The sequence below is a fragment of the Oncorhynchus keta genome, chromosome 11 (assembly GCF_023373465.1).
Source record: "Oncorhynchus keta strain PuntledgeMale-10-30-2019 chromosome 11, Oket_V2, whole genome shotgun sequence".
NCBI lineage: Eukaryota > Metazoa > Chordata > Actinopteri > Salmoniformes > Salmonidae > Oncorhynchus > Oncorhynchus keta.
Genome location: NC_068431.1, coordinates 20356789 through 20381892, shown reverse-complemented (window position 1 = coordinate 20381892; position 25104 = coordinate 20356789). Strand labels below are relative to the sequence as shown.

Here is a 25104-nt window from a genome sequence, read left to right as displayed (position 1 = left end):
CACTGAGTCGATGATGGCTCCGAAAGCCTTTTGGAGTGGGTCTGTGGACTTCCATGTGAATATTAAAGTCACCAAAGATTAGAATATTATCTGCTTTGACTACAAGGTCCGATAGGAATTCAGGGAACTCAGTGAGAAACGCTGTATATGGCCCAGGAGGCCTGTAAACAGTAGCTATAAAAAGTGATTGAGTAGGCTGCATAGATTTCATGACTAGAAGCTCATAAGACGAAAACATCATTTTTTTTTGTAAATTGAAATTTGCTATCGTAAATGTTAGCAACACCTCCGCCTTTGCGGGATGCACGGGGGATATGGTCACTAGTGTAGCCAGGAGGTGATGCCTCATTTAAAACAGTAAACCCATCAGGCTTAAGCCATGTTTCAGTCAGGCCAATCACATCAAGATTATGATCAGTGATTAGTTCATTGACTATAATTGCCTTTGAAGTAAGGGATCTAACATTAAGTAGCCCTATTTTGAGATGTGAGTTATCATGATCTCTTTCAGTAATGACAGGAATGGAGGTGGTCTTTATCCTAGTGAGATTGCTAAGGCGAACAACGCCATGTTTAGTTTTGCCCAACCTAGGTCGAGGCGCAGACACGGTCTCAATGGTGATAGCTGAGCTGACGACACTGACTGTGCTAGTAATAATAATAATAATACACCTCTTTTAACTAGGCAAGCCAGTTAAGAACACATTATTTTTTTCAATGACGGCCTAAGAACGGTGGGTTAAATGCCTCGTTCAGGGGCAGAATGACAGAGTTTTACCTTGTCAGCTCGGGGGATCCAATCTTGCAACCTTACAGTTAACTAGTCCAACGCTCTAACCACCTGATTACATTGCACTCCACGAGGAGCCTGCCTATTACGCGAATGCAGTAAGCCAAGGAACGTTGCTAGCTAGCATTAAACTTATCTTATAAAAAAACAATCAATCAATGACTTGTCGTTGCTCCAATGTGTACTTAACCATCAATGCCTTTCTTAAAATCAATACACAAGTGTATATTTTTAAACCTGCATATTTAGCTAAAATAAATCCAGGTTAGTAGGCAATATTGACTTGCCTAGTTGAATAAATATAAAAAATATAAAAAATAACGCTCTCTGTATTTTATTTTTATTTATTTGACCTTTATTTAACCAGGTAGGCAAGTTGAGAACAAGTTCTCATTTACAATTGCAACCTGGCCAAGATAAAGCAAAGAAGTTCGACACATACAACAACACAGAGTTACACATGGAGTAAAACAAACATACAGTCAATAATACAGTAGAAACAAGTCTATATACGATGTGAGCAAATGAGGTGAGATAAGGGAGGTAAAGGCAAAACAAAGGCCATGGTGGCAATGTAAATACAATCTAGCAAGTAAAACACTGGAATGGTAGATTTGCAGTGGAAGATTGTACAAAGTAGAAATAAAAATAATGGGGTGCAAAGGAGCTACATGAATGAATGAATTAAATTAAATAAATTAAATACAGTAGGGAAAGGTAGTTGTTTGGGCTAAATTATAGATGGGCTATGTACAGGTGCAGTAATCTGTGAGCTGCTCTGACAGCTGGTGCTTAAAGCTAGTGAGGGAGATAAGTGTTTCCAGTTTCAGAGATGTTTGTAGTTCGTTCCAGTCATTAGCAGCAGAGAACTGGAAGGAGAGGCGGCCAAAGAAAGAATTGGTTTTGGGAGTCACCAGAGAGATATACCTGCTGGAGCGCGTGCTACAGGTGGGTGATGCTATGGTGACCAGCGAGCTGAGATAAGGGGGGACTTTACCTAGCAGGGTCTTGTAGATGACATGGAGCCAGTGGGTTTGGCGACGAGTATGAAGCGAGGGCCAGCCAACGAGAGCATACAGGTCGCAATGGTGGGTAGTATATGGGGCTTTGGTGACAAAATGGATGGCACTGTGATAGACTGCATCCAATTTGTTGAGTAGGGTATTGGAGGCTATTTTGTAAATGACATCGCCGAAGTTGAGGATTGGTAGGATGGTCAGTTTTACAAGTGTATGTTTGGCAGAATGAGTGAAGGATGCTTTGTTGCGAAATAGGAAGCCAATTCTAGATTTAACTTTGTATTGGAGGTGTTTGATGTGGGTCTGGAAGGAGAGTTTACAGTCTAACCAGACACCTAGGTATTTGTAGTTGTCCGCGCATTCAGAGCCGTCCAGAGTAGTGATGTTGGACAGGCAGGCAGGTGCAGGCAGTGTACTCAAAGCATGCGCTGACCAACTGGCAAGTGTCTTCACCGACATTTTCAACCTCTCCCTGACCGAGTCTGTAATACCGACATGTTTCAAGTAGACCACCATATTCCCGGTGGTGCCCAAGGAAGCGAAGGTAACTTGCCTAAGGTAACATGCCACGTCGGTAGCCGTGAAGTGCTTTGAAAGGCTAGTCATGGCTCACATCAACAGCATCCTCCTGGATACCATAGACCCACTCCAATTTGCATACCACCCCAACAGATCCACAGATGACGCAATCTCAATCGCACTCTACATTGCCCTTTCCCACCTGGACAAAAGGAACATCTATGTGAGAATGCTGTTCATTGACTACAGCTCAGCGTTCAACACCATAGTGCCCACAAAGCTCTTCGCTAAGCTAAGGACCCTGGGACTAAACACCTCCCTCTTCAACTGGATCCTGACGGGTCCCCAGGTGGTAAGGGTAGGCAACAACACGTATGCCATGCTGATACTCAACACTGGGGCCCCTCAGGTAAGTGTGCTCAGTCCCCTCCTGTAGTCCCTGTTCACCCACGACTCCAACACCATCATTAAGTTTTCTGACGACACAAAAGTGTTAGGCCTGATCACCGACAACGATGAGAAAGCCTATAGGGAGGTCAGCTGCATCATCAAGAGCACTGGTTGCATCACCGCCTGAAATTGAAAATGCTCGGCATCCTACCATAACACGCTACAGAGAGTGGTGCGTATGGTCCTGTACATCATTGGGGCCAAGCTTCCTTCCATCCAGGACATATAAACTAGGCTGTGTCAGAGGAAAGCCCAAAAAACTGGCAAAGACCCCAGTCATCCAAGTCATAGACTGTTTTTTCTGCTACCGCACGGCAAGCTATACCGGAGTGCCAAGTCTAGGACCTAGACACTCCTTAAAAAGCTTCTACCCCCAAGCCATAAGACTGCGGAACAATTAATCAAATGGCCACCGGACAATTTACATTGACCCCCCCTTTCATATTTTACACTGCTGCTACGCTGCTTATTATCTATGCATAGTCACTGCACCCCTACCGACATGTACAAATGACCTTTACTAACCTGCACATTGACTCGATACCGGTACGACCTGTATGTAGTCTCGTTATTGTTATTTTATTGTGTTACTTTTTTATCATTTTTTACTTTAGTTTATTTCGGTAAATATTTTCTTAACTCTTTCTTGAACTGCTTTGTTGGTTAAGGGCTTGTAAGTAAGCATTTCACGGTAAGGTCTTCACGTTGTATTCGGCGCATGTGACAAATAAAGTTTGATTTGAAAGGTCCGTCATTAATGAAGGCAGGATATTCCCTTCAGGACCCTCTGCTGATGAACTTAAGCATCAAAGCCTTTAGGTCAGTTTTAGTAAATCATCTCGCTCTCATTAGCCTACCTCAGTAAGTACACAGGCATTTCTCTGGCCAATCAAAACAGGCAGACCTTTTCTCTACATTTAAGTGTTTCTTAACGAAAAGGTCTCCTCGGGAACTCAGAGGTTAGCAGACGTTCAAAGGCTTCTGATTGCCTTCAATTATCCCTAATCATCCTCTATCAGGGTTTGGTGAGAAAAACCCATACCTCACCATGTTTTAATGAGGTAAATCACCAGTTTAGGGCCTATTGGAAGGTGCCATCTAAAATGCCATCTAAAATATAGATTTTTGCCTGTTGGAACGCAACCAGCTCAGTTGACACACCGGTTTCAGTGTAGATCACAGTGTAGATCACAATTGCTTCTCTAAATTAATCTCTCCTTGACTGTAAATGGCATCCCTTCCCTTGGGACTGATAGGTGAAATTGAATGAGAAAAACAAATAGACTGAACCATACACAATGGACTGATGTGGTAACATTAAGAGAAGCAGGGACATCTCTCGTGCCAGTAAAAAGTCACTGTATGAAAGCTACCGTATGAAAATGACCATATATACATCAGCGTTCCTACAAAATGAACATGCCAGAGAACAAAGCCAATAGAAACGTGTCAAATTTAAATTACAAATCCACCGGGTGAAAAGGGATGACAGGCACTCTCATAACCTGTCTTTATGAATGACGTGACAGAGATGTATTGCATTGACCTCTTTACATTAAATTATTTATCAGTAGTCATTGCGGTAAAGGAAGAGCATGCTCTACTGGGGAATCACAACTGTCACTTCAAGGACACCATAAAGGGGGGAGATGGTGGTGAGGCAACTAGAGTTCAGAAAACAAACTTCATTTCCTTGACAAACAATCAAAGTGCAATGTCATTAGCTCCTGCTTTTCAATTCAAGATAAACATATTGGATGAGAGACTCATGTCAGTGAGTTTTCCCGTTGTTTACCTCACCAATTCAACATGTAACATGCGCAAGAACGCTGTATTGACAATATGTCAGTCAACTACACTAAGGATTTGTCATCAAAGTAAGGTCATCTTTCACCAGGCAGGAAAAAAACACATTGCTTAATCCAAGAATGGGGAACCGACGGCCCACGTTTTGTAGGCCCTCCCCCAACAAAAATAACTCAGTCGGGGTCTCAACTTACTGTTTCGAGTTAGAATAGTAGTATACACAAGGTGCAATTTTGAAATTTGATTGTGCATCAGCAGTTTCTCTCTTGTTATGTCAGTCACTGATCATTTTTTATTGCTAAGTTAGTTTAGTAGCCAGCTATCTAAACTTCTTATCATGTTAACATGCAAACATTTCTCTCCACCCGATGGAAATATGTGTAGAATTGCAGATGTCTCTCCGCTGTCAAGAAGGGGGCCACTAAAATGTTTTGCTCGATTTGTGTGAATGGGGGGGGGGGTACGCAGACCCGCGGGCAACTGCGGCCCCTCATGATTTCAGATTGTTTGTGGCCCCACTCCCTTCAAAGTTGCCCATCCCTAACTTAATGGCAACTTCTATGTGGAGTGTGAAGAAATAAAGATATGCATATAATTGAAAATATGTTCATGTTTAAAACTTTCATCAGTCTGACTAGCTTCACTATTTTTTCTGGTCTCAAAAACCTTTATACATTTCATACAGTTAGTTCAGTTGAGACACAATCTGCCTTAGAACGTGGAAAGACCACAGTACAAACAAGATATGAACCACTTTTCAAAGAGAAATGACTTGCGGTGTAGGTTAGCAGCACAGCGCTGATAAACCATGCTGAGAAACCCACAGCTGTACAGATGTCATGTTTGAAATTAGACAACAGAGACAAGAGACGGCTGCTGGGGTTTGGCACAGGTGTAACCACAGTAATATGAGACGTGTGAGAGGAAAACTGTGGATCTTTACTAGAGCGTACAGCCCACCTCCAGACCTGTTTTTCATTGGGAAGACAGACTAACACGGTGAGAACCTCTGAATGCCGTGATAGACAGCCCATATACACCGTGGACTGTTACAATACACATTTTATCACCAATTGCAGGGCAGGTCTGCCAAAGACAGAAAAAGAATCCATGCATGACACAAGTCATTTTTTGTCCAGCCAATTACCACCTGGCCGTGCTGCTGCTCCAGTTTCAACTGTTCTGCCTGCGGCTATGGAACCCTGACCTGTTCACCGGACGTGCTACCTGTCCCAGACCTGCTGTTTTCAACTCTCTAGAGACAGCAGGAGCGGTAGAGATACTCTTAATGATCTGACATTTACTCCTGAGGTGCTTACCTGTTGCACTCTTGACAACCACTCTGATTATTATTATTTGACCATGCTGGTCATTTATGAACATTTGAACATCTTGGCCATGTTCTGTTATAATCTCCACCCGGCACAGCCAGAAGAGGACTGGCCACCCCTCATAGCCTGTTTCCTCTCTAGGTTTCTTCCTAGGTTTGGGCCTTTCTAGGGAGTTTTCCCTAGCCACCGTGCTTCTTCACCTACATTGCTTGCCGTTTGGGGTTTTAGGCTGGGTTTTCTGTACAGCACTTTGAGATATCAGCTGATGTAAGAAGGGCTATATCAATCAATTTTATTTGATTTGATTTCACATATTGAAGAGACTTACTTTACCAAAAAGCGTTCACCTGTTTAAAAATAAGTAACACTACTTTTATTAAACCCCTCAGACTACAACAGTTGCCAGTGAGTTTCAAAAAACAAATTGAGATAAACTTATAAGGAGAATTAGCATCAGGTAAACATCCATGCAGGTAACACCAAACTATTACCAATACAATCCAGGTCTTGTCCAGCCAATTACCAATTGTGCTTCAATAGTGCCACTCCTATCCAAGCATTAATTTCCCTTTCACTATTCGACAGATTTAGGACGTGCCAATTTAAATGGAAATCGCGGCAAACAATTTCATTTTAGGCGTTTTAATTAGTGGGTATGATAAGATAACATCTTTAATTTGCATGGGGAGAGGCAGTAAATCGTGAAATTAGTTATGTGGGTGCGGTGCATGGCCGGTCAGACTGGCAACTGGATTGGGAGTTAAAGTCAGTGGGCTTGGGGAGGAGCAGCGAGCCAAAACTCTATTAGTGCCAACCGGATCCACTGTATCACACTGACAAAAAGGGTCAGCCCCGGGAGAGGTTGAGCGGCACTAACCACTAATACTCCGGCAATAATGTGTGGAGAGTGACCGGCCGGAACAGGGAACACAGCCACTGGGCCGGGGCCCAGGAGGTCTAAATAAGTTCCCCTAGTGGGGTGCAATCTCCACTTATTGGTGGTAACAGATGTCACACAGTCTAGAGTAAATCATAGACATTGATTACAGTCTAAATTTCTTCACATTTACTCCATTTTAATGTGATTTTACTTCCACAGGAAACCGAGAAAATCGGGAACATTCCCAGAACATTAGCTAAGATTGCCATTAAGGTGCCATTAACCTTTTGTGACTAGGAGGCAGTGTTTTCATTTTTGGAAAAATAACGTTCCTGTAGTAAAAGGGATATTTTGTCAGGACAAGATGCTAGAATATGCACAGCTTAGGATAGAAAACACTCTAAAGTTTCCAAAACTGTAAAAATATTGTCTGTGAGTATAACAGAACTGATATTGCAGGGGAAAGCCTGAGCAAAATCCAATCTGGAAGTGCCTCATGTTTTGAAAGCGCTGCATTCCAATGCGTCCCTATTGAGCAGTGAATGGGCTATCAACCAGATTACTTTTTCTCCGTATTCCCCAAGGTGTCTACAGCATTGTGACGTAGTTTTATGCATTTATGTTGAAGAATACCCGTAAGCGGCTACATTGCGCAACTGGTCACCTGATGGCTCCCAGAGTCATTTTCGCGTAAAATACAGAGGTAGCCATTATTCTAATCGGTCCTACTGAAAAACCATTTGTCCCGGTGGATATATTATTGAATAGATATTTGAAAAACACCTTGAGGATTGATTATAAACAACGTTTGCCATGTTTCTGTCAATATTAATTTGGAATATTTTTCGGCATTTTCGTGACTGTAATTTCCAGGCGATTTCTCAGCCAAACGTGAAGAACAAGCGGAGCTATTTCACCTACAAAAATAATATTTTTGAAAAAAGGAACATTGGCTATCTAACTGGGAGTCTCGTGAGTGAAAACATCCGAAGCTCATCAAAGGTAAACAATTTAATTTGATTGCTTTTCTGATTTCCGTGACCAAGTTACCTACTGCTAGCTGGACAAAATGCTATGCTAGGCTATCGATAATCTTAAACAAATGCTTGTCTAGCTTTGAATGTAAAGCATATTTTGAACATCTGAGATGACAGGGTGATTAACAAAAGGCTAAGCTGTGTCTCAATATATTTCACTTGTGATTTTCATGAATAGGAATATTTTCTAGGAATATTTATGTCCGTTGCATTATGCTAATTAGTGTCGATGATTACGCCCCCTGATGCGGGATGGGGAGTCATTATTAAGGTGCAGTTAGGGTTTTATCTAAATATACATACATACATACACATACATACATACATAAATACATACATACATACATACATACATACATACATACATACATACATACATACATACATACATACATACATATACATAGATTATTTCACTTATAATCCACTGTATCACAATTCCAGTGGGTCAGAAGTTTACATACACTAAGTTGACTGTGCCTTTAAACAGCTTGGAAAATTCCAGAAAATGATGTCATGGCTTTAGAAGCTTCTGATAGGCTAATTGACATCATTTGAGTCATTTGGAGGTATATCTGTGGATGTATTTCAAGGCCTACCTTCAAACTCAGTGCCTCTTTGCTTGACATCATGGGAAAGTCAAAAGAAATCAGCCAAGACACCAGAAAAAAAATGGTAGACATTCACAGGTCTGGTTCATCCTTGGGAGCAATTTCCAAACGCTTCAAGGTACTAGGTTCATCTGTACAAACAATAGTACGCAATTATAAACACCATGGTACCCCGCAGCCGTCATACCGCTCAGGGAGGAGACGCGTTCTGTCTCCTAGAGATTAACGTACTTTGGTGCGAACAGTGCAAATCAATTGCAGAAAAACAGCAAAGGACCTTGTGAAGATGCTGGAGGAAACAGGTACAAAATAATCTATATCCACAGTAAAACGAGTCCTATATCGACACAACCTGAAAGGCCGCTCAGCAAGGAAGAAGCCACTGCTCCAAAAACCCCATAAAAAACAGACTACGGTTTGCATCTGCACATGGGGCCAAAGATCATACTTTTTGGAGAAATGTCCTTTGGTCTGATGAAACAAAAATAGAACTGTTGATCATAATGACCATTGTTATGTTTGGAGGAAAAAGGGGATGCTTGCAAGCCAAAGAACACCATCCCAACTGTGAAGCATGGGGCGGCAGCATCATGTTGTGAGGGTGCTTTGCTGCAGGAGGGCTTGGTGCACTTCACAAAATAGATGGCATCATGAGGATGGAAAATATGTGGATATATTGAAGCAACATCTCAAGACATCAGTCAGGAAGTTAAAGCTTGGTCACAAATGGGTCTTCCAAATGAACAATGACCCAAGCATACTTCCAAAGTTGTGGCAAAATGGCTTAAGGACAACAAAGTCAATGTATTGGAGTGGCCATCACAAAGCCTTGACCTCAATCCTATAGAAAATTTGTGGGCAGAATTGAAAAAGCGTGTGCGAGCAAGGAGGCCTACAAATCTGACTGAGTTACACCAGCTCTGTCAGGAGGAATGGGCCAAAATTCACCCAACTTATTGTGGGAAGCTTGTGGATGGCTACACAAAACATTTGACCCAAGTTAACCTCTTCAACCTATGGGGGCGCTATTTCATTATTGGATAAAAAAAACGTGCCCGTTTTAAGCGCAATATTTTGTCACAAAAAGATGCTCGACTATGCATATAATTGACAGCTTTTGAAAGAAAACACTCTGACGTTTCCAAAACTGCAAAGATATTATCTGTGAGTGCCCCAGAACTGATGCTACAGGCGAAACCAAGATGAAATTTCAAACAGGAAATTAGCAGGATTTTTGAGGCTATGTTTTTCATTGTCTCCTTATATGTCTGTGAAAGCGCCAGGAATGAGCCTGCCCTTTCTATCGTTTCTCCAAGTTGTCTGCAGCATTGTGACGTATTTGTAGGCATATCATTGGAAGATTGGCCATAAGAGACTACATTTACCAGGTGTCCGCCCGGTGTCCTTTGTTGAAATTGCTGCGTAATCTCCAAGCTGCTCGCATTCATCCATGTGATTGAGACAGAGAGGAGAATTCCAGGAACGATATATCACGAAGAGATATGTGAAAAACACCTTGAGAATTGATTCTAAACAACGTTTACCATGTTTCAGTCGATATTATGGAGTTAATGTGGAAAAAAGTTTGGCGTTTTGATGAATGAATTTTCTTTTTTTTTTGGTAGCCAAACATGATGCAGAAAACGGACCGATTTCTCCTGCACAAATAATCTTTCAGGAAAAACTGAACATTTGCTATCTAACTGAGAGTCTCCTCGTTGAAAACATCAGAAGTTCTTCAAAGGTAAATGATTTTATTTGAATGGTTTTCTGGTTTTTGTGAAAATGTTGCCTGCTGAATGCTAACGCTAAATGCTATGCTAACTATCAATGCTGTTACACAAATGCTTGTTTTGCTATGGTTGAGAAGCATATTTTTGAAAATCTGAGATGACAGTGTTTTAACAAAAGGCTAAGCTTGAGAGCTATCATATTTATTTCATTTCATTTGCGATTTTCATGAATAGTTAACGTTGCGTTATGCTAATGAGCTTGAGGCTGTATTCACAATCCCGGATCCGGGATGGCTCGACGCAAGAAGTTAACAATTAAAAGGCAATGCTACCAAATAGTAACTAGGTGTATGTAAACTTCTAACCCACTGGGAATGTGATGAAAGAAATACAAGCTGAAATAAATCATTCTCTCTACTATTATTCTGACGTTTCACATTCTTAAAATAAAGTGGTGGTCCTAACTGACCTAAAACAGGGAATTTTTACTGGGATTAAAATGTCAGGAATTGTGAAAAACTGAGTTTAAATGTATTTGGCTAAGGTGTATCTAAACTTCCGACATCAACTGTATATCTATATATAAAGCCCTAACTAGGGTATTATCTAACATAAATTTAAAAAAAAAAGAATAATAATATTGACTAAAATGTTGTGCACAACATCTTTAACAAACACCACAGAACATTCCCCAAAAGTTATCATTAGGTTTCCACGTAATGTAATAACACAATGTGCCGGTAATGTTTTACAAGCAAACGAAAATTGGTTCTGTGAAAGTTCCGAGAAAATGTGTTAGGTCGTGGCAAATGTTCTCATTAATAAACACTGTCCATTCATGGTGATGATTACAGAATGTTTGCATAAAACATTCACCTGAAGCTGCAAGAAATATCCTTTAAGATGTATCATTAGGTTGTGGGAACCATCTGGTGGGAATATTGTGGGGACATCTGTCGTGGCTGAATCAGAATTAGTTAGGTAACATTGATAAACAAGATGTTTTATTTACATAATAATGCTTATGTGAGATATTTGTCATTAGGATGTTTTCTTTTGGACTATACTGTTGGCAGTTGCAGTTATCTCTTCTCCAGGGCTTAGTCACTTGGGGCCCAGAGAGGGGAGAGGTCAGGCTTGTCTTCATATGTCAATGTATCTGTTAAACCATGTGATGCTATGAAGAATATCAGAAGGGGAGGAGGACAGAATGGAGGCTTGTCTTCTTATGGGAATGTGTCTGTAACTATCGTATGTCCCCTCTGAGGTTGCCCTTATCTTTACCTAGTATATGACCTAAGAGGCTCACTGTCTTGGTGAGCTTGTCCAGGAGAGATTGTATTTGAGATGGGAGTATCTAGAATTGACAATTGATATATGCCCTTGGATGAGGTAATGTTTTGGTCCTAAGTGGTACCAAGAACGAGATTAGAATTTTGTCTAAAGACACCAAACTGAACAATAATTTATAGCTAATGCTATCTAGCTATGGGATACTCCTCTTTCAAGTAAAAGGTTCTTTGTGTAATGTTCCTAAGATCTGTTATTCGTCATGTGAGTCTTGGCTATAAATGATACTAAGAATTATTTTGTAAGAACTCTCAGAGAATTCATTTATAGACACTGAATTGATCTGATAGTCACAGGGCTATGGTGAAGCTCATATATAATTAAAGATGGACTTCATAATATAACTCTGACTTGTGTGTGGTTTGCTCTCTCAATGTTTAGTAATACAGGAAATTACCACGACACATCACAAAAGATATGTTCCCCCCCAAAAAATAACTGTCGAGTTATGCAGATCGTGTTTGTTTAAGGGCGCAGAAAAACATTCACCTGATGTTACAAGAACGTTCCCAGATCACATTGTCTGTTCTTTAACCCAATGAGTCCCACTGTAAAGTCTGTGCGTTTTGGACCCCTTTTAAACATTGTGTGTCTGAGCTACAGACTTCTGGGTTATACCATTGTATTCGTCGATAACAAACATTGGGGGCTGAACAAGAGCAGTGTTTGTGAGACAAGGGTGGATCCCGAAGGGGCACGGGCCCCGTTCTTTAAAAAAAAAATGTCTGTAGAGTCTGAATGGTTTGAGCTACAAATTATTAAAAACTATCTATGAAAAGCTGAGACTCACACACACACGCCCACATGCATATGTAACATAAAACTGTTTGAATGATGTCTGTGAGTATAACAGAACTCATATGGCAGGCAAAAACCTGAGAAAAATCCAACCAGGAAGTGGGAAATCTGAGGTTTGTAGTTTTTCAAAGCTTGGACTACCGAATACACATTGAGATATGGATACTTCCTATGGCTTCCACGAGATGTCAACCGCTCATGAGACCACTTTGAGTCAGTGGTCTGGCAGAGAGCCTTGGTCTTATGACGCGCGCTCCCGACAGAGTTACTTCACGTTCCAGTGCTTTTCTGAAGACAAAGGAATTCTCCAGTTGGAACATTATTGATGTTTTATGTTTTATGTTAAAAACATCCTAAAGATTGATTCCATACAGATAATTGTATGATAATTGTATGTGTAGGGTACAGAGATGAGGTTGCCATTCAATAATCATCTTAAAACACCTATTGCACACAGTGAGTCCATCCAACCTATTATGTAACTTGTTAAACACATTTTTACTCCTGAATGTATTTTGGTTTGCCATAACAAAGGGGTTAAATACTTATTGACTCAAGACATTTCAGCTTTTCAAAAAAATGCTTAAACTTTTTTTTCAGTTTTACACACAAGACAACAAACAATGTAAATAATATACTCAAGTCGAAAAAAAAAACTATAAAGATACCTAGTCTAGCCAAGTTAAAACACACTGGGCAGAAGGGTACAAAGATTAAAGAGAATACTGTAGTTTAGAGGGACAGATCGGTAACCTCACCACTGTTCCTGTAAACAGACGAGGGATACGGGTGGAGAAATGCAACCACTCAGACAGTAATGACCACAGACCGACCATCCACTGGACCAAAATTGAAGTTTACAATGCTTTTTTAATGTAAGCGTAAACAAAATAAAAAATAGGGAAAAACAAGCTCATATTTTAATCTCTGACAGGGCAAGAGAAATAAGACATCCGCAAGTCACATTCAAAAGGAATCAATAGGCACATCAAACTCAATGTCCCCCTCACCCCCAAAACCCACAAAGAAATGCTCCTCCAACCTGTGAGTCACAGGGGTGTCAAATACAGACTTATTTTTGTTTTAATAAGAATGCCATCAGAGGATGAACTGTTGAAAGTAAGACCGGAATGGAGCCCAAGCATCATAGAAACAGTTTGGAGTTCCCACATGTATTGAATTACATTTTCTGTCATTTCAGAGAGCACAACACATCTCCCACCCAATATTTATAAGATGGCCGTCAAGCTACAAGAGTTGTATAAGCAATAGTGTCCGACTGAGTTAGCCGTCAAGCTACAAGAGTTGTATAAGCAATAGTGTCCGACTGAATTCTTGACAGGGGGGTACGTGCTTCTACACCTGTATTGCTTGCTGTTTGGGGTTTTAGGCTGGGTTTCTGTACAGCACTTTGAGATATCAGCTGATGTACGAAGGGCTATTTAAATACATTTGATTTGATTTGATTTGGGTACCTATGGGCAGTACTCCAAAAAGGGCTGTAAGGGGAGACAGAGCTATAACATTTAAATATTAATTCCCAGAAACCAGACAGTTTGTGACAGTCCCAAAACATATTCAACAGTGTGGCTGGATCCGTTTTGCATCGGACACAAATAGGATCAAAATCAGAGAATACTCTTCCAAGTTTGGCCCCGAACCAGTGGATACGGTGAACCACCTTGAATTGAATGAGGCTGTGTCTAATGCTAAAAGAGGACAAATGCACCCTGTGCAGCACAGATTCCCAGGTGTCTTCCACAAGTTCCTCCCCCAAATCTTTTTCCAATCGAGTCTTTAATGATTGCATATACAGTGGGGAGAACAAGTATTTGATACACTGACGATTTAGCAGGTTTTCCTACTTACAATGCATGTAGAGGTCTGTCATTTTTATCATAGGTACACTTCAACTGTGAGAGACGGAATCTAAAACAAAAATCCAGAAAATCACATTGTATGATTTTTAAGTAATTAATTTGCATTTTATTGCATTACATAAGTATTTGATACATTAGAAAAGCAGAACCTAATATTTGGTACAGAAACCTTTTTGCAATTACAGAGATCATACGTTTCCTATAGTTCTTGACCAGGTTTGCACACACTGCAGCAGGGATTTTGGCCCACTCCTCCATACAGACCTTCTCCAGATCCTCCAGGTTTTGGGGCTGTCGCTGGGCAAACAGGTGCAGTTAATACAGGTAATGAGTGGAGAACAGGAGGTCTTCATAAAGAAAAACTAACAGGTCTGTGAGAGCCGGAATTCTTTCTGGTTTGTAGGTGATCAAATACTTATGTCATGCAATAAAATGCAAATTAATTACTTAAATATCATACAATGTGATTTTCTGGATTTTTGTTTTTGATTCCATCTCTCACAGTTGAAGTGTACTTATGATAAAAATTACAGACGTCTACATGCTTTGTAAGTAGGAAAACTTGCAAAATCGGCAGTGTATCAAATACTTGTTCTCCCCACTGTACATCTGAAATTGCACCCTTAGGAAGCTTGTTTAGCGCAAAGATACTCTCTATAGCTGTACTCGCAGGCCTATTGGAAAATGTAGGTGTGTTAGCTCTGACAAAGTTCCTAGTCTGAAGAGAGCGGAAGAAGTGGGATTGGGGAGGTGGAACCTTTCCTGTAGCTGAGCAAAAGAGGCAAATGTATCATCAAATAATAATTAGGATAGTGAGGAGAGGCCAAGTGGGTGCCAGATGCCAAAAGCCCCATCATTTAAAGATAGAGGAAATAAAATCTTCTGATAGATCGGGCCTAAGAGAGAAAAGCCTCGGAGGCTAAAGGCTAAACGGAACTGATTCCAAATTTCAATCGACTGCTTTACAATTGGGTTGACACACCTTTTGCCTAGGGACACTGGTAGAGACGAGCACAACACAGAAGAAAGTGCAGCAGGTTTACATGATTCAGACTCCATCTGGACCCAGAGTGGTCTAGGGCCAGTAGGATCAGTCTGCAGCCAGTACAGAAGGGCTCTGAAATATGCAGCCCAATAATATGTCTGAAAATTTGGTAGAGCTAAACCACCCAATGCCTTAGGCTTCTGTAAATGTTTTCTACCAATCCGTGGTACCTTGCCTTCCCAAATAAAATACATGTTTGATCAAGTGAATAAAAAAAGTGAATAAAAAAGAGTTTGGAATAGAAATTGGGTAAACATTGAAATTAATATAAACATGTGGGCAACACATTCATTTTAATGACATTAACCCTTCCAATAAGAGAAAGAGGCAGACTTCCAAAAAGTAAAAGACTGTTTCAAACTGTCCGCTAGATCAACAATGTTTCCTTAAACAAATTTTAACATTTCCTTGTCAGTTTAATGTTAGGGATAGGGGGAAGCATTTTCACTTTGGATGAATTGCGTGCCCATAGTGAACTGCATCCTACTCTGTCCTAGATGCTAATATATGCACATTATTATTACTATTGGATAGAAAACACGCTGAAGTTTCTAAAACTGTTTGAATTATGTCTGTGAGTATAACAGAACTCATATGGCAGGCAAACTTCCGAACAGGAAGTGGAAATTCTTGGGCTGGTCGAATTTCAAGTCATTGCCTATTCACATCCAAACAAGATATGGATCTGTTCGCACTTCCTACGCCTTCCACTAGATGTCAACAGTCAGCAGAACGTGAAATGAAGCCTCTAGTGTAATGTATGACCGGGATGGAAGGGGATTGAGTCAGTGGTCAAAAACGAATGCTCCGGTTGGAACGTTATTGGATATATATGAAAATAACCTACCTGAAGATTGATTCTCTACTTAGTTTGACCAGTTTATTCGACCTGGAATATAACTTTTGGAAGTTTTCGTCCGAGTTCGCCTGGACCAGCACCAGCTTTTGGACATGTGAACTAACCTTGCTAGCAAAAGCAGCTAATTGGACACTAGTAATGGACATTATGGAACAAAATAACGATTTTTTTGTGGAACTAGGACTCCTTTCATTGCATTCTGATGAAAGATCAAAGGTAAGGAAATATTTATGATGTAATTTCGTATTTCTGTTGACTCCAACATGGCGGAGAAATACTGTTACGTCTTAGCGCAGTTTTAGATTATTGCATGGTATGCTTTTTTCGTAACGTTTTTTAAAAATCTGACACAGCGGTTGCATTAAGAACCAGTGTATCTTTAACCTGTTAGTCCACTAGGGGCATTATTTCATTTTTGGATAAAAAGACGTGCCCATTTTAAGCGCAATATTTTGTCACGAAAAGATGCTCGACTATGCTTGGAATTGATAGTTTTGGAAAGAAGACACTCTTACGTTTCCAGAACTGCAAAGATTTTCACTGTGAGTGCCTTATAACAAAAGCTTCAGGCAAAACCAAGATGTTTGAGCGACCAGGAAATGAACAGGATTTCTGAAGGTACGTTTTCCATGATCGCCTTATATGGCTGTGAATGCGACAGGAATGAACGGACACTTTCTCTTGTTTCCCCAAGGTGTCTGCAGCATTGTGACGTATTTGTAGGCATATCATTGGAAGATTGACCATAAGAGACTACAATTGCCAAGTGTCCCGCACGGTGTCTGCGTGGAAATTGGTGCGCAAAAGTCAGCTACCAGTATTTTTCCATCCGAATCAGAGAACAAAGAAGGCTTCTAGGACTGCCATTTCAATGAAGAGATATATGACAAAACACCTTGAGGATTGATTCAAACAACGTTTTCCATGTTTCAGTCGATATTATGGAGTTAATTCGGAAAAAAGTTTGACGTGTAGGTGACTGAATTTTCGGTTAGTTTCGGTAGCCAAATGCATAGTAACAAAACGGAACGATGTGTCCTACACAATAATTTTTGGATATAAGTATGCATATTATCGAACAAAACATAAATGTATTGTGTAACATGATGTCGTATGAGTGTCATCGGATGAAGATTGTCAAAGGTTAGTGATTAATTTTATCTCTAATTCTGCTTTTGTGACCATCTTTGGCTGGGAAAAATGGCTGTGTGTTTTTTTGGATTTGGTGGTGATCTAACATAAATATATGTTGTGTTTTCGCTGTGAAACATTTTTTTTTTTTAATCGGACACGATGGGTAGATTAACAAGATATTTATCTTTCATTTGCTGTATTGGACTTGTCAATGTGTGAAAGTTAAATATTTAAAAATATATATTTTTGAATATCCCGCGCTTGTCACAGCAGATTTCCTCCTCTTCTTCTGAAGAGGTTAAACAAGGATCGGACCAATATGCAGCGTGGTAGGTGTCCATGGTTTTTAATAAGAAAAACTAAACATAAACACAAATACAAAATAATAAAGTAAACTGGCAACGAAACTTTCCTGTGTAAGTGTTTGTGCCACACGGGACTCAATCACCCACAAAATACCCAAAGAATATGGCTGCCTAAATATGGTTGCCAATCAGAGACAACGATAGACAGCTGCCTCTAATTGAGAACCAATCTATAGACCATAGACATACAATTTACCTAGACAGGATACAGCCCCATAAACATACAATACTACCGAGGAAGGAAACAACCCCATAAACATACAAAACCCCTAGACAAGACAAACACATACATCCCCCATGTCACACCCTGACCTAACCAAAATAATAAAGAAAACAAAGATAACTTAGGCCAGGGCGTGACAGTACCCCCCAAAGGTGCGGACTCCCGGCCGCACACCTAAACCCTTAGGGGAGGGTCTGGGTGGGCGTCTGTCCACGGTGGCGGCTCTGGCGCGGGACGTGGAACCCACTCCACCATAGACTTAGTCCACTTTTGTGGCATCCTAGGAACGGCGACCCTCGCCGCCGACCTAGGATTGGAAACCCTACTAATTGGCCCCATTGGACTGAGGGGCAGCTCCGGATTGAGGGGCAGCTCCGGACTGAAGGGCAGCTCCGGACTGAAGGGCAGCTCCGGACTGGCTGACGACTCTGGCGGATCCTGGCTGGCTGGCGGCTCTGGCGGATCCTGGCTGGCTGGCGGCTCTGGCGGATCCTGGGAGACTCCAGCAGCTCTGGACAGGCGGGAGACTCTAGCAGCTCTGGACAGGCGGGAGACTCTAGCAGCTCTGGACAGGCGGGAGACTCTAGCAGCTCTGGACAGGCGGGAGACTCTAGCAGCTCTGGACAGGCGGGAGACTCTAGCAGCTCTGGACAGGCGGGAGACTCTAGCAGCTCTGGACAGGCGGGAGACTCTAGCAGCTCTGGACAGGCGAGGCACACTGTAGGCCTGGTGCGTGGTGCCGGCACTGGTGGTACTGGGCCAAGGTCACACACCTCAGGGCGAGTGCGGGGAGGAGGAACAGGGACTACTGGGCTCTGGACACGCACAGGAAGCCTGGTGCGGGGAGCTGCCACCGGAGGGCTGGTGCGTGGAGGTGGCACTGGATAGACCGGACCGTGCAGGCGCACTGGAGCTCTTGAGCACCGAGCCTGCCCAACCTTACCTGGTTGAATGCTCCCGGTCGCCCTGCCAGTACGGCGAGGTGGAATAGCCCGCACAGGGCTGTGCAGGTGAACCGGGGACACCATGCGTAAGGCTGGTGCCATGTATGCTGGCCCAAGGAGACGCACTGGAGACCAGATGTGTAGAGCTGGCTTCATGGCACTTGGCTCGATGCCCACTCTAGCCCGGCCGATACGAGGAGCTGGTATGTACCGCACCGGGCTATGCACCAGCACTGGGGACGCCGTGCGCTCCACAGCATAACACGGTGCCTGCCCGGTCTCTCTCGGCCTCCGGTAAGCACAGGAAGTTGGTGCAGGTCTCCTACCTGGCTTCGCCACACTTCCTGTGTGCCCCCCTCTCCAATACATTTTTGGGTCTGACTCTCGGGCTTCCATCCGCGCGCCGTGCTGCCTCCTCATACCAGCGCCTCTCCGCCTTCGCTGCCTCCAGCTCTTCTTTGGGGCAGCGATATTCTCCTGGCTGTTCCCAGGGTCCTTTCCCGTCTAGGATCTCCTCCCAAGTCCAAAAGTCCTGACATCGCTGCTCCTCCTGTCGCTGCCTGTCACCACGCTTCTTGGTCCTGTAGTGGTGGGTGATTCTGTCACGGCAGATTTCCTTCTCTTCCTCTGAAGAGGTGAAACAAGGATCGGACCAATACGCAGCGTTGTAGGTGTCCATGGTTTTTAATAAGAAAAACTAAACATGAACACAAATACAAAATAATAAAGTGAACTGGCAATGAACCAGTCCCGTGTGGCACAAACACTTAGACAGGAAACAATCACCCACAAAATACTCAAAGAATATGGCTGCCTAAATATGGTTCCCAATCAGAGACAACGATAGACAGCTGCCTCTAATTGAGAACCAATCTAGGCAACCATAGACATACAATTTATCTAGACAGGGAACAGCCCCATAAACATACAAAACCCCTAGACAAGGCTGTAACAACAAAATGTGGAAAAAGTCAACTCCTTTATTAAGACACTATAATTGATCTTGTATCAGAATCCAGTAGCCCAAGCAAAATCCAGTAGCCCCTTCCTGCAGTCAAATGATTAAATTCCCCTCTAGTGACCTCATGGGTGGAATGTTATTAATATTTGTTATAATTTCATCATTAATAAACATTATAAAAAGACCTGCAGAAAATTCAGTGTTTCTATGTCAAACGGTTTCACTATATTTCAGTCTTCTGTGATGTATGTAATATTGGGATGTAAACTCAAAATGTAATACATTTCAGCTCTATATCTGACATGGTGCAGGTGTCATCTTTTTGTTATCGCATAAATATGTATCTGAGGTGTATACTTTTGTTTCGAAGTGGATTTGTTTAAGACTACTAAGAAACACCCCGTGACACTGATTTAGCCCACTTCAGTAAAAAGTTAAAGGTGAGATCCAATGAGGTGCAGTGCAGCACTCGAGCACTCTAATCAACTAACACCACCACCATTTTACATTCCAGTTTTCCCTCAGTCTGACGATTACGATGGTACAAGAAGACAGCTGTTACACGGGTATGAGGTATGTGGAGTTCTGCAGAGATGTTTGTCTTTCTGGAAAGTTCTCCTATCTCCGCAGAGGAACTCTGGAGCTCAGGTTCTTGGTCACCACCCTGACCAAGGAAATGTTTTTGGTACCCTTCCCCAGATCTGTGCCTCGACACAATCCTGTCTCAGCGCTCATCGGACAATTCCTTCGACCTCATGGCTTGGTTTTTGCTCTGCCATGCACTGTTAACTGTTGGACCTTATATAGACAGGTGTGTATCTTTCCAAATCATGACCAATCAATTGAATTTACCACAGGTGGACTCCGATCAAGTTGTAGAAACATCAAGGATGATCAAAAGAAACCGGAGCTCAATTTCGAGTCTCATAGCAAAAGGTCTAAATACTTTTGTAAATAAGGTTCTGTTTGGACCTCGCTTTGTTATGCTGAAACAAAAAAGGGCCTTCCCCAATCTGTTGCCACAAAGTTGAAAGCACAGAATTGTCTAGAATGTAATTGTATGCTGTAGCATTAAGTTGGCACTATGCACTGGGGTAGGTAGCGTTCTCCTGGCATCCACCCAACCCAGATTCATCCATCGGACTGCCTGGCATTGCGCATGGTGATCTTAGGTTTGTTTGCAGCTGCTCGACCATGGAAAACCATTTTATGAAGTTCCCGACGGACAGTTATTGTGCTGACATTGCTTCCAAAGGCAGTTTGTAACTCAGTAGTGAGTGTTGCAACCAATGACAGACTATTTTTAAGAGCTATGCACTTCAGCCCTCGACAGTCCCATTCATGACTCCTAGACGTTTCCACTTCTCAATAAAAGCACTTACAGTTGACCGGGGCAGCTCTAGCAGGGCAGTAATTTGACGAACTGACTTGTTGGAAAGGTGCCGCATTGAAAGTCAGGAATTCTGAGAAAGGTACCAGAGAAAAGTAACTACACATCAGTCAGAGTGCTGTCTGCTGATAGAATGCCCCTTCATCAATTCTCATCCAGTAGAGAAGAGCAAATGAAGCACAAAATTACCCCCCTAAACCAGTAATACGGTAAATCCCGAGATGAGAGAAGACCGGTATGACCATATGAACATCTGGATACCGCTCAACCCTAATCGGAACACTAATCTGTGGCAAAGTGAGAGGGAGAGAAAGAGAGGAGAGTTAACTAAATAGAACTGAGGGAAAGGAAACTAAACTCAGGAGGGGCGCCTCGACAGAGGCATGTCATACCAAGCCCGAATCTGACTGAAGACAGCCATTTTGAGTAAGGACCGGCACCATCTAAGGACGGTCGATAAGGTGCCCTGTCAAACACTACCTTTCAAACGGTGACTATCTGCAGGAGCAGATTCACAGCAGAGGGGAATGACAAATGAAGACTGCCTTTCGAGGCACAGAGTGTGGTTAAAACATTTGGCAATGAAAACAATTTGAACATAAACGTCTTTACGGTACAGTGCCCTCTCTCAGTCCTCAATTCTGCAGAACCGTGGAATTATTCATAAGCTTCTGTGATCTCTCTGCTAAAACTAACCCCATCCTCATTCTCCCTCCACCTCCCCTATTAAAGTCAGGGATGCCTGGTGATCCATATGTCAACATGGAGGAAATGAAACTTGAACAAAGGCGGCCTACCTAAAACCAAGAAGGTCTGTGCTGTACGGTAATAATACATCTAGGTCGTCAATTCACAGGCTCTAAGCAGCTTTTGGGGGCACTACCGTGATATGGCTTTCCATGAGGGGAAAGTTGCAAATTACTTGAATAATCTGGATATAGGCCTACATATGGTAATATTACGTGGTTCAGAGAAATGCCCCCCACACATGGAACAGGCCAACCAATAAACTCCTTGAGGGAGGCCAATGAAAATAGTCCTATAGTATACTGAATGAATATAGTCCATTGACTGCTGTTACTGTAATTTCCAAAATGGTGTTGGGCTTGAATGACAACCAACAGTGCAGCTGAAATAATGCACATCCGTTTTGTCTATGGCCAGGTATCAAGATCCTGATCCAAGATTGATATACGAATGGAGGAGAAAATGACAGGAGTAAATTGCAGAACACTTTTGAAAGGCATACCTTGAAGGGTCATACAATGCTCCTTGTCGTTACTGCAGTGCAAGCACATCCCTCAAAAAAAAAACCTGGCATCGCAAACACTTTTATCGCTCTTTTATCAGCATTAAAAAGGTAAATTTCCATAATTGAAAAGATGAAAGATGAATCCCCCAATCAGGCTTGTGCATTGTAAACAACACTGTGGTGAGATGCCCATCCAGATCCTGCCAGCCCTGCTGATGACCAATGGGTGCCAAAATCAAGCCCTGAGAGAAACCTTATCCCCCGGAGAAGCCAACCTGCAGCACTCTGTCTGAAGTCTGTCAGCTAGCTACAGCCCTGTGGGACCACAGACAGATACTACACTCAACAAAAATATAAACACAACATGTAAAGTGTTGGTACCATGTTTAAAGAGCTGAAATAAATGATCTCAGAAATGTTCTATATGCACACAAAAAAAGTATTTATCATATTTAGTGCACAAAAGTGTTTACATCCCTGTCAGTAAGCATTTCTCCTTTGGCAAGATAATCTAGCCACCTGGCAGGTGTAGCATATCAAGAAGCTAATTAAAGAGCATGATCATTACTGAGGTGCACCTTGTGCTGGGGACAATAAAAGGCCACTCTAAAATGTGCGGTTTTGTCACACAACACAATGCCACAGATGTCAGTTTTGAGGGATAGTGCAATTGACTGCAGCAATGTCCACCAGAGCTGTTGCCAGATAATTTCATGTTAATTTCTCTTCCATAAGCAGTCTCCAACGTTGTTTTAGAGAATTTGGCAGTATGTCCAACCGGCATCACATCTGCAGACCACGTGTGGGTGAGCAGGTTGCTGATGTCAACGTTGTGAACAGAGTGCCCCATGGTGGCGGTGGGGTTATGGTATGGGCAGGCATAAACTACGGACAATGAACACATGCATTTTATCGATGGCAATTTCAATGCACAAAAATACTGTGACGAGATCCTGAGGCCCATTGTGAGGCCCATTTTTTAAAGGTATATATGACCAATATATGCATATCTGTATTCCCAGTCATGTGAAATACATAGATTAGGGCCTAATTAATTGATTTCAATTGATTGATTACCTCATATGAAATGTAGCTCAGTAAAATCAATGAAATTGTAGCATGATGGATTTATATTTTTGTTACACAGGTGGCTGCTGAGGGGAGAACGACTCATAATCGCTGTAACGGCGCAAATGGAATGGCATCACACATGTGGAAACCATGTATTTGATGTATTTTATAACATTCCACTAATTCCGCTCCAGTCAATACCAGGAGCCCGTTCTCCCCAATTAAGGTGCAACCAACCTCCTGTGCTAAACATTGTCTCTGGATGCTGCTGTTGCTAAGATACTTCCATTAAATTATACTGTTTTGCTTTGGCATTTCCATTGCACTTTTCTAAAACTGTTCACTGAATGGGCTTACCCGCTTATACATATATAGGACTCACCACAATGGAAAGCATCCATCTGGTATATAATGTGAATAGTAATTTTAAGAATAATCAAAAATATGTTTTCTTGTAGTAGCCAGTTCAACTGCAGATGGGCTATCCAATTGTAGGGATGCACGTTACCTCTCTGTGTTCACTGCAGATCTTGCACAGCCACTGAGTTCTCTTCTGACTGCACTGGGGCTCTATGCCACACTTGGTGCACACTTTCTGTAAGAGAGAGAGAGAGAGAATAGCTTTTTTTAAAGAAGACCCGGTTTTGAATTGACAATGAGTGGTGTACTGAGTAACATGGACAAAACACAAAAAGGTCATACAATACTTTTATATGTATTATATACTGTAAGTTATAAAAAGTTATAGATACTTAGCTATAAAGTTATTGCACTTTGCTGCTGTCTTTTGTAACAGTAAAAAAAGCACATGATCATTTTACAGTTTGGCTTGAATTACTATACAAAATGCAATGATCCATATTGAAATTGAAAACAGTGCAAATCAGTGAAAATCTTTTAGTAAGTCCAACAACTTTGTACTTCATAAATTTGGAGCGTGTCTGATAATATATATCCTGCAATAATAAAATGAATGTAAATAAATATAAAGCTTTTGAAAGGACACTTTTTTATTGTTTAAAGAACGAAACAGAATAAAAATCACTGATATTCAATTATAGTGTACCATCAATAGTTATCAAAGTGTTGGAAATTTGCTGAGCCATCACAGCCAAATTTGTGACATTGAAAAGTTCACAGAAAAGTCACTGTGACACATCATGTATTTCCATGATGTGAAGTCAAGTCACTGCACAACTCAACAAAACACTGCTCAACCTCCTCCCACCACAAATAAAGGGGGTGAGTCATTTGAACATGCAGACTTATGCGGAATTTCAAATGGGCTCTAGCCCCTACACACTAGGAACTTCTGAAGACATCTTCCTTCTGCATTCTGAATGGCTGGCTGGGTGTAGTTTTCATCATACTGCATCAATCTATCCAGTCCTCTCAGATCTACAGCAGTGGCCTGGGAGTAAAGGGCTAAGGGATCAACTTGGAACTGAGCATTAATACAATCATCAGAAACATATTTGTAAACATTGAAAGTGCGTGGGAGACGGAGAGAAACAAAATGGTGCAGTTTGATGCCATGTGGCAGAGAGTGATATGGGCTCTGGAGATGTGAGCAGGTGGGTCTGGGCAGGGATGATGTTGTGAATGTTTGTATGTTCTTGTTTGTATGTGTGTGTTTTACATTGCTAAAAATTGGAG

The 25104-nt window shown here is 41.8% G+C and overlaps 1 protein-coding gene across 1 annotated transcript in view; it reads right to left on the bottom strand.

Moving 5' to 3' along the window:
• LOC118390654 (rab effector Noc2-like) overlaps positions 1-25104 on the bottom strand; it is a 109839-nt gene that overhangs the window by 73301 nt on the left and 11434 nt on the right. The window contains exon 5 of the mRNA XM_052529685.1: positions 23957-24043. Coding sequence (XP_052385645.1) covers positions 23957-24043 — 87 coding nt within the window. The remainder of the gene's footprint in view (positions 1-23956; positions 24044-25104) is intronic.